This window comes from Rana temporaria, chromosome 3, assembly GCF_905171775.1.
Source record: "Rana temporaria chromosome 3, aRanTem1.1, whole genome shotgun sequence".
NCBI lineage: Eukaryota > Metazoa > Chordata > Amphibia > Anura > Ranidae > Rana > Rana temporaria.
The window spans coordinates 159,138,225-159,153,312 of NC_053491.1; the positions used below are offsets into that span (position 1 = coordinate 159,138,225).

The following is a 15,088-nucleotide window of genomic DNA, read 5'->3' on the forward strand; positions in this document are numbered from 1 at the left end:
GTAAGGGGGGGTGGTCTGGTGCCGGGTGACACCACTGCACCTGACCAACCATCCCCTCCTCTCGTGGCCGCGGGCTGTCTGAGCAGTCCCGGTCGGAAGTCACACAGGCAGAGTGAAGCTGCCTCCCCCTCCAGTGTTTGTGTGTACACAGTGGGAGGGTCCGTCTGTGCTGAAGGGGGGGGGGATTCAACGATTCAACGAAGCAGCTAAACTGTACGACGCGCCAATCATACATTTCCGGTCGAATGCTCCGCCCACAAGATATAGAAGAATTCTAATGTTGTATGACTAGTAATAATTATATTTATTAATTCTTATTACTAGTCAACCAACATTAGAATTATTCTATAGCCTATGGGCAGAGCATTTGACCATAAATGTCCGTTTGTGGCGATCGTATGTTTTCAGCTGTTTCGTCAAATCTTCATGTCTCTATAATGTCGAATCTTTTCTCTCTATGTCAAATAATCTTGGACTAATAGAGTTAGGTTAGGCACATTCGACCGCAGGTTTGATAGACACAGATCGATATTGTCACCATCATGTCGAATCTTCTATCTATATTGAACTGTTGTCGCAACGAAACGAAAATAAAGCCTTTTTTATGTCGGATCTTTCAGATTTTGGATTCTGCGCGTTCGTTATCGTTTGTTAAAACGAACGTGTAAATCCCTGAAATTCGGACGAAAACGAATGCACATGTCTAGTTCTCAGTAGACCTGTGCACAACAAAAAAATTCGTTTTCTCTTTCGTTCATAGACGGACACAGCCTTCATTGACCTTAGGGTTATGCTTCTTCCTACCAGGAGATTTAGGCAGAATTCTACAGCACTTAAGGTGTTAAAAACTTTCCTTCATGCTGCTCCTCCCAGGGGGCGTGGCTCCCCCAGGCATAACCCACACCCTGCTTTAGCAGCCTCAGTTTGTTTTCTGCCTAACGACAGGAGGTCAAGGCTATCTCTGGAGTTCCTGGACTCTGGAGTTTTTTTCTGGCGATTTTTCTCGCTTTTTTTTATTATTTTGTTCCTGCATTTTTGAATCCTGCGATTCTTCTATCAACAGCCGACTGGGTGACAGGCTGGGTCCTCGACTCTTGTAGTCCCCCCATGTTCGGCCTTCGAGCGTGTGCCGGCCCTCAGCTCAGCTTTGGGACGTCCACGACAGGCCCCATTGCTCCAGGGGCGGCCGGGGAACTTTGGTTCTAGGGCACACATATGACCGGTCTCTATGGCTTTGTCACAGTGTGTCTGGCCGACAGCCATGCCGTTTGCGGACGTTGGTTCTGTCTGGGATACCTCCAGCCGGGTAGTCGCAGGACAGGTAAGTAGTGGCCCCTTACTCAGGTAAGTGGTCTGGCTGGTGGTTTCCCTGGGGAGGTCGACTGAGGGTCCGCCCTGCTTTCCTCTCTCCCCTTCCTCTCCCTCCTTCCCCTGACTGGGTAGTGGCTGTGAAGGGGGGCCTCCTGGGTTTTCTTTGTTACCACCGGGGCCCGTGTGTTGTTAGGGGGACTGTGTTGTTACTCTGGGGGGTGCTGCTGTGTGCTGCTGTGTTCTATGAGGTAATTTTTACCTCAGACAGCGGCCGTCTTGGAAATCTCCTTGGTAACGCTGTGATTCTTTTCTGAGGTAACAGACAAAGCAGTCAGGGCTGCTGTGTTCTATGAGGTAATTTTTACCTCAGACAGCGACCGTCTTGGAAATCTCCTTGGTAACGCTGTGATTCTTTTCTGAGGTAACAGACAAAGCAGTCAGTGCTGCTGTGTTCTATGAGGTAATTTTTACCTCAGACAGCGGCCGTCTTGGAAATCTCCTTGGTAACGCTGTGATTCTTTTCTGAGGTAACAAAGCAGTCAGTGCTGCTGTGTTCTATGAGGTAATTTTTACCTCAGACAGCGGCCGTCTTGGAAATCTCCTTGGTAACGATGTGATTCTTCCCTGAGATGACTCGGCACAGCCTCTGGTCAGTTTTAGTGCTGTTACAGTTTTAGTGCTGTGAATCTTCCATGAGGTGAATACACATCACAGTCAGCACATCAGAGCACACCTGAGGTTTTTCAGCTCCCTCTGCAGCTGGGTGGGGTGGTGAATACCGGGGGCCCCCCATGCTCTGCAATAGCAGCAAGGAGGTGACCAGTGGGGTTTTTTTGTCCTGCCTTGCAGGGTGGGTGACTCAGCGCTGACACTATGGAACTCAAGCTATGCCTGAGTTAACCCTTACCGCCCCTCCCCCTGCCACATCTGTTATGTTGGCTGTCCTGGGTTTCTTGCCAGGTTTGAAGCAGCTAGTGCCCGGATGGGGGGTAAAAAAGCGCCCCCTCCCTGAAGCCTGCTTCTGGGGATGACACAGAATCGCTGTTTTTTTCTGGTTCTGTTATGTCAGAGGCTGCGGGTTTTAACCCTTATGGATAGTGAGGATGACTCTGCTGCAGTCAGTTGCTGGCAAGAATTTGTTGGAGCTCTTGTTTCTGCGGTGCGTGAGGCTCTAAAAATTGAGGATGTGGCGGAGACACCTCCGTGTCAGTACCAGCAGACTACCACACATCGCTGAAGTGTTTCCTTGTGTTCCTTATTTGGACTATATGTTATACAAGGAATGGGATGCACCGCAAAAAGTTTGTCAAAAAACTTTGCAACCCGTTACCCCCTTGAGGGGGGCTTTAAAAAAAAAAAAAAAAAAAAAGTAGGTCTCTCCTCCGCCAGTGGACCCCCCTGTGTCCAGACTGCGCAAGGCCACCACATTGCCTGTGGAAGGGGCTCCTGCATTTCAGGATCCAGCTGATAGGAGAGTGGAGGCCGTGGCCCGCTCCCTATTCACGGTGGTGGGTTCGGCGGTGAGGCCGGCTCTGGCCGGGGCCCTGGCAGGCCCCGACTAAAAGGGCGAAGCTCCTGCTGCAGGAGCTGGAAGAAGGACCTCTAAGGTGGCCTTGGTGATCACCGTTAAGGGTGAACGGTCCTTTTGGGTCTTCCCTGACTGGCATCATTGAGGATGCCACAGGTGGTAAGCGCATGCTGTTCCCACGGTTTGGGAAGGGCTAGGGACCTCGCCCTGTGCAAGGACCCTCCTTGCCTACCTCCGAGCGTTTTTTCGCTCGCCCTGTGCGGTGGGGGTAGGTCTACATGGTGCTTGAATCCCCGCTGCGGGGTAGCAGCGCACCGGATACCGCATGCCTAACAAGTCTGCGGACATACCTGCTTCCGCCTGAAGGTCTGCTCCCGCCCGTGTCTCGGGTGGGAGACTGGCTTCGCATTGCGAAGTGTTTTCCTTGGGGTACAAGATTGAGTTTCTCTCTTGTCTGCCAAACAGGTTTTTTCCCTCCGGCTTCTGGCCTCCTCCGGTTCGCCGGTTGACTCCGTCAGGGGCTGTCCAGGATCTTCTGGTCAGGGGAGTGATTGTGCCAGTTCCCTCGTTGGAACGGTCTCGGGGTTTTACTCCATTCTGTTTGTGTCCCCATGGAGGATGGGGCCCGGTCGATCCTGGGCCTCAAGTCCCTCGTTTTGTTTTTGTCAGGTTTTTCTGGCATCCTTGGATGTCATGAACGTGTACCTGCATATCCTCAAACCACCAGAGATTCTGTGCTTTGCGGTCGGGGGGGACCATTTTCAATGGTGTCCTTCCCATTCGGCGGGTTTTCGCCAAGGTGCTCGTACCGATACTGGCCCGGCTGTGACAGCGGGGGTTTGTTATCATGGGATGTCTGGACGACATTCTCCTACGAGCTTCTTCGAGCTCTGCATTGGTGGAGCCGTGTCTATCACGTGTCAGGCTCTCCGAGTGTTCGGCTGGTTTCTGGATTGTCCTGAAATCAGGGTTGATTCCGTCTCAGGGATACCTGAGACTGGTCCTGGATTCCTCCGGGGCGGGAGTGTTTTTCTCCTAGCGGAAAAACTTCAGACTCTGCTATCTGCTGTGCAGCAGTTGCCGACCCAGAAGCGGTCATCTCTGCGATTCTGCAGGAAGGTTCTGGGTCAGTTGGTAGCCTCTTTCGAGGCGGTTCCGTATGCCCAATTCCACGCCAGGGTACTACGGAGGGAACTGCTGTCACGATGGGACTAGCTTCCGTCATCTCTGGATTACCAGATTCAGTTGAGTCATCTGATCATGTCTCCCCTGGTATGGTGGCTGGCGTTTCCGGTGCTTCGGGCCGGAAAGTCATTTTTCTGCAGGCCACTGGACAGTGGTCACGACGGATGCCAGCCTCTCCGGTTGGGGAGGGGCGCTTGGGGCACCCAGTCAGCCCAGGGGCACTGGACTCAGGTGGAGTCCTGCCTACTGATCAACGTTCTGGAGCTCCGAGCAATCAAGCTTTGCCTTACCAGGTGGTCCCTGGATCTACAGGGCCGACCGGTCAGGATCCTGTCCGATAACACCACGTCCGTGGCGTAGGTTGATCATCAGGGAGGCACACGGAGTTCTGTTGCAGCGACGGGGGTCGCGCGCATCCTTTCGGTGGGCCGAAGGGTCCGTTCCGGCTCTATCGGCCGGGTACATTCCGGGAATACGGAATTGGCTAGCCGACTACCTAAGTCGCACTGCACTGGGCCAAGGAGAGTGGTCTCTCCACCCGCAGGTGTTTCGGGGTCTGTGCCGAAAGTGGGGCACTCCGGACGGTTCGTGGCCAGGTTTAAGGACCTGGCCACGGTTCGTGGCCAGGTTTAAGGACCCGTGGGCGGACGCGTCAGGCGCGTTGGTGGCTCCTTGGGGTCGCTGTCGCCTACTTTACACCTTCCCTCCTCGGAAGCTTCTTCCTCGCCTGCTGCGCAGAGTAGAAGCTGTAGGGATTCTATCGGTCCTGATTGCCCCAGATTGGCCGCGTCGCTTCTGGTACGCGGACCAGGTGCGTCTGCTGGCAGACGCCCCCTAGCGTCTTCCCCTGGGAATTGATTTTCTGTTACAGGGTCCAATCTTCCACCCTGTTTCACAGCCACCGGCCTTAGCGGCGTGGCTGTTGAGAGCCAGGGGCTTAAGGACCGAGGCCTATTGGGCTCGGTGGTCTCTACCGTGCTGCCTGCACGGAGGTCTACCTCACGTAGGTTTTTTCCTCATACATGGAAGGCCTACTTCTCTGTGTGTGGGGAGATGAACTGGCACTCTCGTACATGCGTTGTGTACAGGATTCTGCTGTCTTTGCAGCAGGGAGTGGTTCAGGCTCTCGCCTTACGTACGGTTAGGAGCCAGATTTCTGCTCTGGCTGTTTTTTACTTGCAGCGACCCTTGGCATAGCACTCCTGGGTGCGTGCGTTGGGTCAGGGGGTCTGGCAGGTGGCCCCTCCGGTGCGCCCTCCATTACCCCCATGGGACTTGAATTTAGTCCTTTCAGTGCTTCGGGATGCTCCCTTTGAGGACATTCGGGAGGTTTTTTGTTTTATTGTCACAAAAGGTGATTTTATTTCTGGTAGCAATTACCTCGATCAGACGGGTGTCTGTCTGTTCTGGTGGCCTTGTCTTGCAAGGCTCCCTGCTTGGTCATCCGTAAGGACGAGGTGGTGCTGCGGCCGCAGCCGTTTTTCTCCCTAAGGTCGTTTCGGCTTTTCACTTGGATGTGGACATTGTTCTTCCATCCTTGTGTCCTCAGCCGAAGAACCCGAAGGAGGCCACTTTACATTCTTTGGATGTGGTTCGGGCCCTTCGAGTTTACTTGTCGGCGACAGCTCCGTTCCGGATGTCGGACTCGCTGTTCGTGTCTGTGTCCGGTCCCAGTAAGGGCCTGGCAGTTTCGTCGGCCACCATTTCCAGGTGGATCCGACGGATTGTGCTTCAGGCCTACGCCCTGAAGGGGCGGGCGCCTCCCTTTCGGGTCACGGCGCATTCGACCAGGGCGATCGTGGCCTCTTGGGCTTCCGACACCAAGCTTCTGTGTTACTGGTGTGTAAGGCTGCGACCTGGTCGTCGGTCCACGCTTTTTCAAAGTTTTATATGGTGGATGTGAGTGCATCTTCGGATGCCTCCATTGGCCGCAGGGTGTTACAGGCGGCAGTTTAAGGTTGGAGTTCCTCCGTTGAGTAACTCCGGTTTTTGTTTGGGGTGTAACCTGTTTTTGCTGTGTTATTTTTCCCACCCCTCGAATTTTTTTGACACTGCTTGGGGACGTCCCTAAGGTCAATGAAGGCTGTGTCCGTCTATGAACGAAAGAGAAAAAAGGATTTTTGTACTCACCGTAAAATCCATTTCTCTGAGTTCATAGACGGACACAGCACCCACCCCTCCTTTGTTTGTACTGCTTGTTACGAACTGAGGCTGCTAAAGCAGGGTGTGGGTTATGCCTGGGGGAGCCACGCCCCCTGGGAGGAGCAGCATGAAGGAAAGTTTTTAACACCTTAAGTGCTGTAGAATTCTGCCTAAATCTCCTGGTAGGAAGAAGCATAACCCTAAGGTCAATGAAGGCTGTGTCCGTCTATGAACTCAGAGAAATGGATTTTACGGTGAGTACAAAAATCCTTTTTTTTTTGTTGTTTCGTTTCGTCTCATTCCGTAGATTCGTAAAGATTCGTAAATTTCGTAAGACACAAGTTTTCCTATTCGGACCCGTTCGTATTTTGTAAAACGCAGGTTTTCCTATTCGGACCCGTTCGTATTTTCGTAACAGTTTTATTTTCGTTTATACTGAATGATTCGTAATTCTGTCTAATTTATTTCCGTTGATTCGAAATTCGTAATTTTGTTAGATAATAATTTTCATTTAATGGATTCATAATTATGTACTTTGGTAAATACATCTCAACACGCGGCTAATCCATATTAAGATAGACTTTCTCTTAAGCCCCGTACACACGGTCGTACTTTTTGTCAACAAACTTCAAAATGAGCGTTTTCCAAAAAATACAACCGTGTGTACGCTCCATCGGACAAACTTTTTCGGTTTCAAAAGTCCGGCCAACACCCTTAGGACAAAAATCCACAGAAAAGTTTGTTTGAAGTCCGATCGTGTGTACGAGGCTTTACACTGTACAATGTGACTCAGCACAAAATAGATAAGCTAATTGGCTAAGATATTAAGTAGGATACATCACTTACTAACTATACTGCCCAGTGCCCAATCGAAAGAACGATATGAGTACACAAATTTACGAACAGACAAAGAAACGGATTTACAAAACACACACATGAAAATACGAACATACGAATGAAAATATGAACAGACAAAAGATTTAAAATACAGAATGCAAATCGTTCGTTACAGTTGTCATTTTAGTTCTTTTGCTGTTTCGGTGTTTCGTATCTTAGTAAGATTGTCCAATCGTACTTTCGTATTTTCGCTTGTTCGTTTTTTTGCTTATTCGTAATTCCGTAATTTTCGTATTTTGGTTCTTTCAGCTTTTCGGATGTTCGAATTGATCCGAATGTACGAATACTAACAAATTCGTACGAAAATTAATTTGTTACGAACGGGAACGCACATGTCTAGTTCTCAGTGTGTGATACATTTAGTGCATAATATGGAGTTTAGCTGGTACAGGAGACAAGGGTTGACATTTTCTTTTTGAGAGACACTAAAAACTTAATTGCAGCATGTTTTTTTTTTTTTTTTACCCCAAGACAGTTTGTAAACTTGAAGCTAGGCAATTGTATAATTTTATTTGTGTTTTCAAGAGATCTTGGAAACTATTCGCTCCGTTCACTGTAATCGGTAGTACTGGAATTCCTGGTTTGTCTTTTGTGTGTGTGCTTTGAGGCTGTTATTTGGATTCTATTTATTTGCATGTGATCGTCTTCTTGGCTAGGATACAGTGCTTAACTACTGGTGCTTATAATAAGGTTTTCTTTCTGATATTCAGTAAGAAAGTTCCTCTCTGATTCATAAATTGGACTGTTTTTCTCATGCAGTCTCACCTTGTAATGAAAACACTAAATTATGGATTGCAATTCTTCACACTAGGTTTCATATTTACTTTTTTTGGCACCACTTCAGTCTGTTATAAATGCATCTGGTAGATTTGCTTTGCCAGCTGCTTTACTCACACTACTGCCCCCAGACAGTTGCTGCACTGGCTCCCTGTTACTTTTAGGATTCATAACATGTTTTATTGTTTTCTACAATAGTGTTTTACTGTACTTGTCTGTCCCTGGTTCCCTGTCCCCATGTATACGCCAAAGCATGTATACAGTATACACATACATAGGACCGGATTCACGTAGAGCGGTGTATATTTGTGCGGGCGTAGCGCATCTCATATGCGCTACGGCAACGTAACATTGAGAAGCAAGAACATTATTCACAACGTAACGTAAATTGTCTGGCGTAAGCCCGCCTAATTCAAAGTAGGAAGGAAGTGGGCGTGATCCATTATAATGAAGCTTGACCCCATGCAAATGAAGGGCCGAACGAACGGCGCTAACGCGCGCGCATGCTCAGAATCACGTAGAATGTACTCCCTAAGATACGATGGCTCAATGCCTACTACGCTAACGTAACCTACGCCCAGCCCCATTCACGTACGACTTACGTAAACGACGTAAAATACGACGGCTGTTCCCTGGTCCATACCCTTACATGACTTACACCTGCTTTATGTGGAATAACTTTACGCCGGACGTACGCCTTACGTAAACGGCGTAGATTACTGCGACGGGCGTAAGTACGTTCGTGAATTGGCGTATCTCGCTCATTTACCTATTCGACGCGTAAATCAATGGAAGCGCCCCTTGCGGCCAGCGTAATATGTGCACAAGATACAACGTCGGTCGTGTGAAGCCAAAATTCAGGTGTATCTTACTTGTAGAATAAGGCGCATAGATACGACGGCGCATCCATGCAGTTACGCGGCGTATCAGTAGATACGTCGGCGTAAGTGCTTTAAGAATCCGGGCCTATGTGTGTATATATATTTTACATGGTTTGATTCTGGCATTCTCCCATGTTACCATCTCCCACTCTTATATATATATATATATATGTATTGTACATTCACATCAGACCCTGCCCTCCGGAGCTTTCCATCTAATGTCAATGTCTAATGTCAATTTACACAGAAGCTAATTAATCTACCAGGATGTCTTTGGTGTGTGGGAGGAAAGCAGAGTACCAGGAGAAAATGCATGCAAGCACAGAAAAGATAATGCAAACTTTATGCGAGTAGTGTTGTCATTGGAACTGTTGACCCTAGTGCTTACTATCCCTGTCCTATGATATTTTTATCCAGCGCGCACAAACTTCTATCTACATCTCTTGTGCACTTATTAATTGTTGACATTTTCTCATGCTTTATCCTACTACTTACCTAAAATTTTTGCTTTGATTTTCCTATTCTTTAAGATGTTTGGGGACATATGCTACACTAGATCAACTTCATAATGCAAGGTCCAGTCTGATTTTAAACAAATGTAATGGCTGGTTTAGGTGTGTCCTTCATTGACATAGTTTTGGTAAATCTGAACAATCAAAATATATACGGTAGTTCATGGCAAGCTTCAGATGGCATCATCTTCAGAAGATAGAAAGGTTTAGCTCCGATTTCAGATTAAAATGATAGTGTATATTTTTTAATATATTGATATATAAATCACAAGTCCAAAGCAAGCTGAATAAATTGAGAACACATTTTAATACAATAGTTAACCCTCAAGGTATAAGAATCCATAAATAGTTAAACTGGTTGTAAAGCTGAAGGTTTTTTATCTTCATGCATTGTATGCATGAAGGTAAAAAAAAAAAAAACTTCCATGTGCTGCTCCCCGCCACTACTCACTTGAGCCCTCTTTAAAACCAGCGATGTGCACAGGAGCCTCAGCTGTCCCAGATCTCTCCTCATTGTCTAAGACAGCAGCGGTAATCTTTGGCTACTGCTGCTGTCAATCACAGCCAGTGAGACAATAAGAAAAGAACAGGGGGCGGGACCAATCCTCGACTCTGTGTGTCTTATAGATGCACCATTGCCCCTATAGCAAGAGGCTTGCCATTGGAGGCACTGGTCAAGAGGGAGGGGCCAGGAGCACCGGCGGGGGACCCAAGAAGAAGATGATTGGGGCTGCTTTGTGCAATACCACTGTAAAGAGCAGGTACGTATAACATGTTTGTTATTTAAAAAACAAACCTTTACTATCATTTTAGAGGTCACTGAATTTTTAGAGACATGGCATTGCAATAAAAATTAAACAATTGGTACACTTTTTCCAAAAAAACATGGATGTGTTCTCTACAGCCACTGCTACCCCTCCTTGACATAAGTAAAAATCAGAGTTCTTATAAACAATCAGCTCCCCTCTACCAGAGCTGTCAATATTCTGGTCTCCATTGCAGGGAAAATGACCTCCTTGTCTCATACAAGCACAACGTGAATTGGAAATTAGGGCTTATATATATCCTATCATCTCCTAAGGGACCCTGTACATTTCCCTTTGCTATCATGAAGACCAAAGTGCTGCCCAGTCCCATGAGTGACGTGAAGAACTGCATTTGTAGAGGTCTGTTTTTTACATAAGCTCTCATGAGAGAGACTGATGTGATTTTTTTCTACTTTAAATAAATGTGTACCTTTTGCCAATGCTGTTCCACCAAAGACTTATTAAGCTCAGAACAGTGACCAGACCCAGGGGTCTGAGCTATGCCACTGCAATTCTAGTACCTTGTCTTTATAAAAGCAGAACAAACTGTGGCGCACCCAGAACAATGCTATCATTCAGCCAGAGTAGATCCTACACAATTGTCTGTTGCTACCTATATTCCATTTCCCTGAAAAATGTCATCTCAGAACAAAAACCTCCATCTGGTCATGCCAATTACCTTGCTTTCTAAATACCCCCCCCCTGTGACAAGCATGCTGTAGGTGAAGTCATACATTCTGATTTGCATGCTTGTTCCAGGTCAGTAATTCAGAAAATATTTGGGCCATTAGATCTAACAGGACCGCTAGGAGATCATCATCTTTTTTAGAAGCTGAAGTCAGCAATGTCCACCTACATACTTTATTTCCTTTCAGTCTAAAATACTATATTAATACGATCAGGTTGCTCGCTTAGTCTCAAACATACTGTATACTGTATGTGCGCTTTAAATAAAGTTTCTGAATAATTACTTATCTTTTCAAAAACTTTATTAATTCTAGACGAAACATAGTCAGCACACCTGAAGTACTATAGAAGACCACTCATTATTTTTTGGACAAAGAGTCTATTGTAATCCATGCAAATTGTATACTGCCTTGTAAGCAAAAAAATCAAAAGACATGTGAGAGCTGTTATTGTGTCAACCTTTTTTAGCTGAAAAGCAAAACCAGAATTATCCAGAATTACTACATATCACATTGCACTTTGACTCCTCTTTGCACCCATTCACACAGTACCACAGGCTACTTTGGACTATAAAATGCAGTTACTGGTTAATATAGATTAATAAGTATGTCTGTTACGTAAAAATTGATGATGGCTGTAAATAGATCTTCCTTGGCGCTTGCTGTATTTTTAAGGTTATGCACGTTTATATTTACGCTTATATTTACTATACATGGATCTTTCTTGGGGCTTGCTGTATTTTTAAGGTTCTGCACGTTTATATTTACGCTTATATTTACTATACATGGATCTTTCTTGGGGCTTGCTGTATTTTTAGGGTTACTATACAGGTGTTTAATTTATTTTCTTTTTTTATTTTATTTGAATGATGATTAAAAAATATACAATAATAACAGCACGAAAGTGTCATGATTTTTGACATCCTGGCTGAAATAATGCTGTTTAGGATGATGCCTAAGGAAGGATTATCCAAAATATGAAAGCATTACTTTCAAAATCTGTTCTCATAAAATTACCTTTTATGAGGAGATAGCTTTGTGATGGTATGTAGTTAGAGTATTAAAAATGCTGGCCCGGATTCACATACATCAGCGCATATACAGTACAGACCAAAGGTTTGGACACACTTTCTCATTCAAAGAGTTTTCTTTATTTTCATGACTATGGAAATTGTAGATTCACACTGAAGGCATCAAAACTATGAATTACATGTGGAATTATACATAACAAAAAAGTGTTAAACAACAGAAAATATATTTCATATTCTAGGTTCTTCAAAGTAGCCACCTTTTGCTTTGATTACTGCTTGGCACACTCTTGGCATTCTTTTGATGAGCTTCAAGAGGTAGTCACCTGGCACAGCACCCCATCACTCTCCTACTTGGTCAAATAGCCCTTACACAGCCTGGAGGTGTGTTTGGGGTCATTGTCCTGTTGAAAAATAAATGATGGTCCAACTAAACGCAAACCGGATGGAATAGCATGCCGCTGCAAGATGCTGTGGTAGCCATGCTGGTTCAGAATGCCTTCAATTTTGATTAAATCCCCAACAATGTCACCAGCAAAGCACCCCCACACCATCACACCTCCTCCTCCATGCTTCACTGTGGGAACCAGGCATGTAGAGTCCATCCGTTCACCTTTTCTGTGTCGCACAAAGACACGGGGGTTGGAACCAAAGATCTCAAGTTTGGACTCATCAGACCAAAGCACATATTTCCACTGGTCTAATGTCCATTCCTTGTGTTCTTTAGCCCAAACAAGTCTCTTCTGCTTGTTGCCTTTCTTTAGCAGTGGTTTCCTAGCAGATATTCTACCATGAAGGCCTGATTCACACAGTCTCCTCTTAACAGTCCTAGAGATATGTCTGCTGCAAAAGGTGGCTACTTTGAGGAACCTAGAATATGACATATATTTTCAGTTGTTTCACACTTTTTTGTTATGTATAATTCCACATGTGTTCATTCATAGTTTTGATGCCTTCAGTGTGAATCTACAATTTTCATAGTCATGAAAATAAAGAAAACTCTTTGAATGAGAAGGTGTGTCCAAACGGTAAGCAGCGGTAAGTATGACATGTTTGTTTTTTGGGGATTTTTAAATTGCTTTATTTTGTTCTGAGCTCTATGAGATAGTACAAGAAAAAAAAAAAAAAATACAACAATTTTTTTTTTTTTAATGTAAGCTTTTCTAAAAAAATGAGATAGGATCTACCTGTGTTCATCCTTTATTTTTTTGTATAGAATGACTGGCCCCTATTCAATCTCTGTATACTATATGATGTACATGTTTTCTATGTTCTCTGACACTCTTTGATACCAATAAAAAAGTTTGGATTTAAAAAAAATACCTGCTGGTCATGTGACTCAGAGACCGGCAGCAGAAGGGACATATCAGCAAATAGACTTATATGGTGCATGAAAAATAAACTCAGTGGACTTGTTTCTTTTTTTTAAATCAAATTATTTAACTAAGTAACATGCAAAGTGGTCTACCGCTTAAAGCTTCTGCATAAAACGGGCCCTCATGCTGCGTACACACGATCATTTTTCGGCTTGTAAAAAACAATGGGCCAGATTCAGGTAGAATTCCGGCGGTGTAACGTATTGCATTTACGTTACACCGCCGCAAGTTTTACGGGCAAGTGCTTGATTCACAAAGCACTTGCCTGTAAACTTGCGGCGGCGTAGCGTAAATCCGTCTGGCGCAAGCCCGCCTAATTCAAATGGGACGTGTATCATTTAAATTAGGCGCGTTCCCGCACCGAACGTACTGCGCATGCTCCGTTTTGAAATTTCCCGCCGTGCTTTGCGCGAAATGATGTCGCAACGTCATTTTTTGTACGTCGACGTGAGTTACGTCCTTTCCTATTCACGGACAACTTACGCAAAAAAAAAAAATGTTAAATTCGACGCGGGAATGACGGCCATACTTTAACATGGCAAGTCTAAAGGTAGGCCAACAAATAGCAGCTTTAACTATACGCCGGGAAAAGCCGACTAGCGACGACGTAAGAGAATGCGACGGCCGCGCGTACCTTCGTGAATCGCCGTAAACAGCTAATTAGCATACCCAACGCGGAAAACAACGCAAACTCCACCCAGCGGGCGCCGAAGTATTACACCTACGATCCGAAGGCGTACGAAGCTGTACGCCTGTCGGATCGAAGCCAAAAGCCCTCGTATCTTGGTTTGAGGATTCAAACTAAAGATACGACGCGGCAAATTTAAAAATACGCCGGAGTATCAGTAGATACTCCGGCGTATTTCTTCTGTGAATCTGGCCCAATGTTTTTCAGCCTCTAGAAAAAACAACGTTTTTTTCAACTTCATTATTAAAACGATGTTGCCTACACACGATAGTGAAAAAAAAATTCTCTAGCAAAGCGCGGTGACGTACAACACGTACGACGGCGCTATAAAGGGGAAGTTCCACACGGATGACGCCACCCTTGGGGCCGCTTTTGCTGATTTTGTGTTTGTAAAAGACGATTCGCGCTTTTCTTTCTGTTACAGCGTGATGAATGTGCTTACTCCATTACGAACGATAGTTTTACCAGAGCGAGCGCTCCCGTCTCATAACTTGCTTCTGAGCATTGCGCGGGTTTTTCACGTTGTTAAAGCCCACACACAACCATTGTTTACAACCCGAAAAACGACATTGTTTAAAAGGTCGTTAAATTTTTTTTGGGTCTTTATCAGAACCCGAAAAATGATGTGAAGCCCACACACGATCATTTTAAATTACATTTTTAAAAAACTTCATTTTTTACAAGCCGAAAAATGATCGTGTGTACGCGGCATTAGTCTGCACGTTGTTTTTCTCACCATATAGGCTGATTTTACAAACAACACTTTTGACTCAATCCATTCTGGGCTGCTATCATTTCAAGCAGTATGTTTTCCCTGAGCCCAGAATTCATCTTTAATTGTTATATGCTTCTCTAAGTTTGCATTTGCTGTATGTTTATGTAAGCATTAATGTATCTAAAATCGCATTCCTCATTTAAAGTGTTGTGAACCCAAAAAATGGAAAGCCCTTGATGGAAAAGTTACAGAGATGGATACCCAGTTTACCATTCGTGCCAGAGAGCTACGTGATATTTATAACAGCATCAACACCCAATACTTTACTCGTGATGAAAGGATTGATGCTCTTTTGACGCTTAAGCATACTGTTAAGGTAATTTATTTATTCTTTTGAAAACCTGGCTGTGCGAACAGGTGTTTTGTAACACTATTAATATTTTACAGTTCATTTATGCAGATATCAATTATTAATCCAATAATAAGAAATACAAATGTCTAGTTAAAAAAAAAAAAGCTGAGACAGAAGTTACGTGTATTGAATAAATGCCTAAAC

The 15,088-nt window shown here is 45.1% G+C and overlaps 1 protein-coding gene across 1 annotated transcript in view; it reads left to right on the forward strand.

The window, feature by feature from the left end:
• Nucleotides 1–15,088, forward strand: part of IQUB (IQ motif and ubiquitin domain containing) — a 90,393-nt gene that overhangs the window by 49,378 nt on the left and 25,927 nt on the right. The window contains exon 9 of the mRNA XM_040343714.1: nucleotides 14,738–14,908. Within this exon, the coding sequence (XP_040199648.1) occupies nucleotides 14,738–14,908 (171 nt within the window). The remainder of the gene's footprint in view (nucleotides 1–14,737; nucleotides 14,909–15,088) is intronic.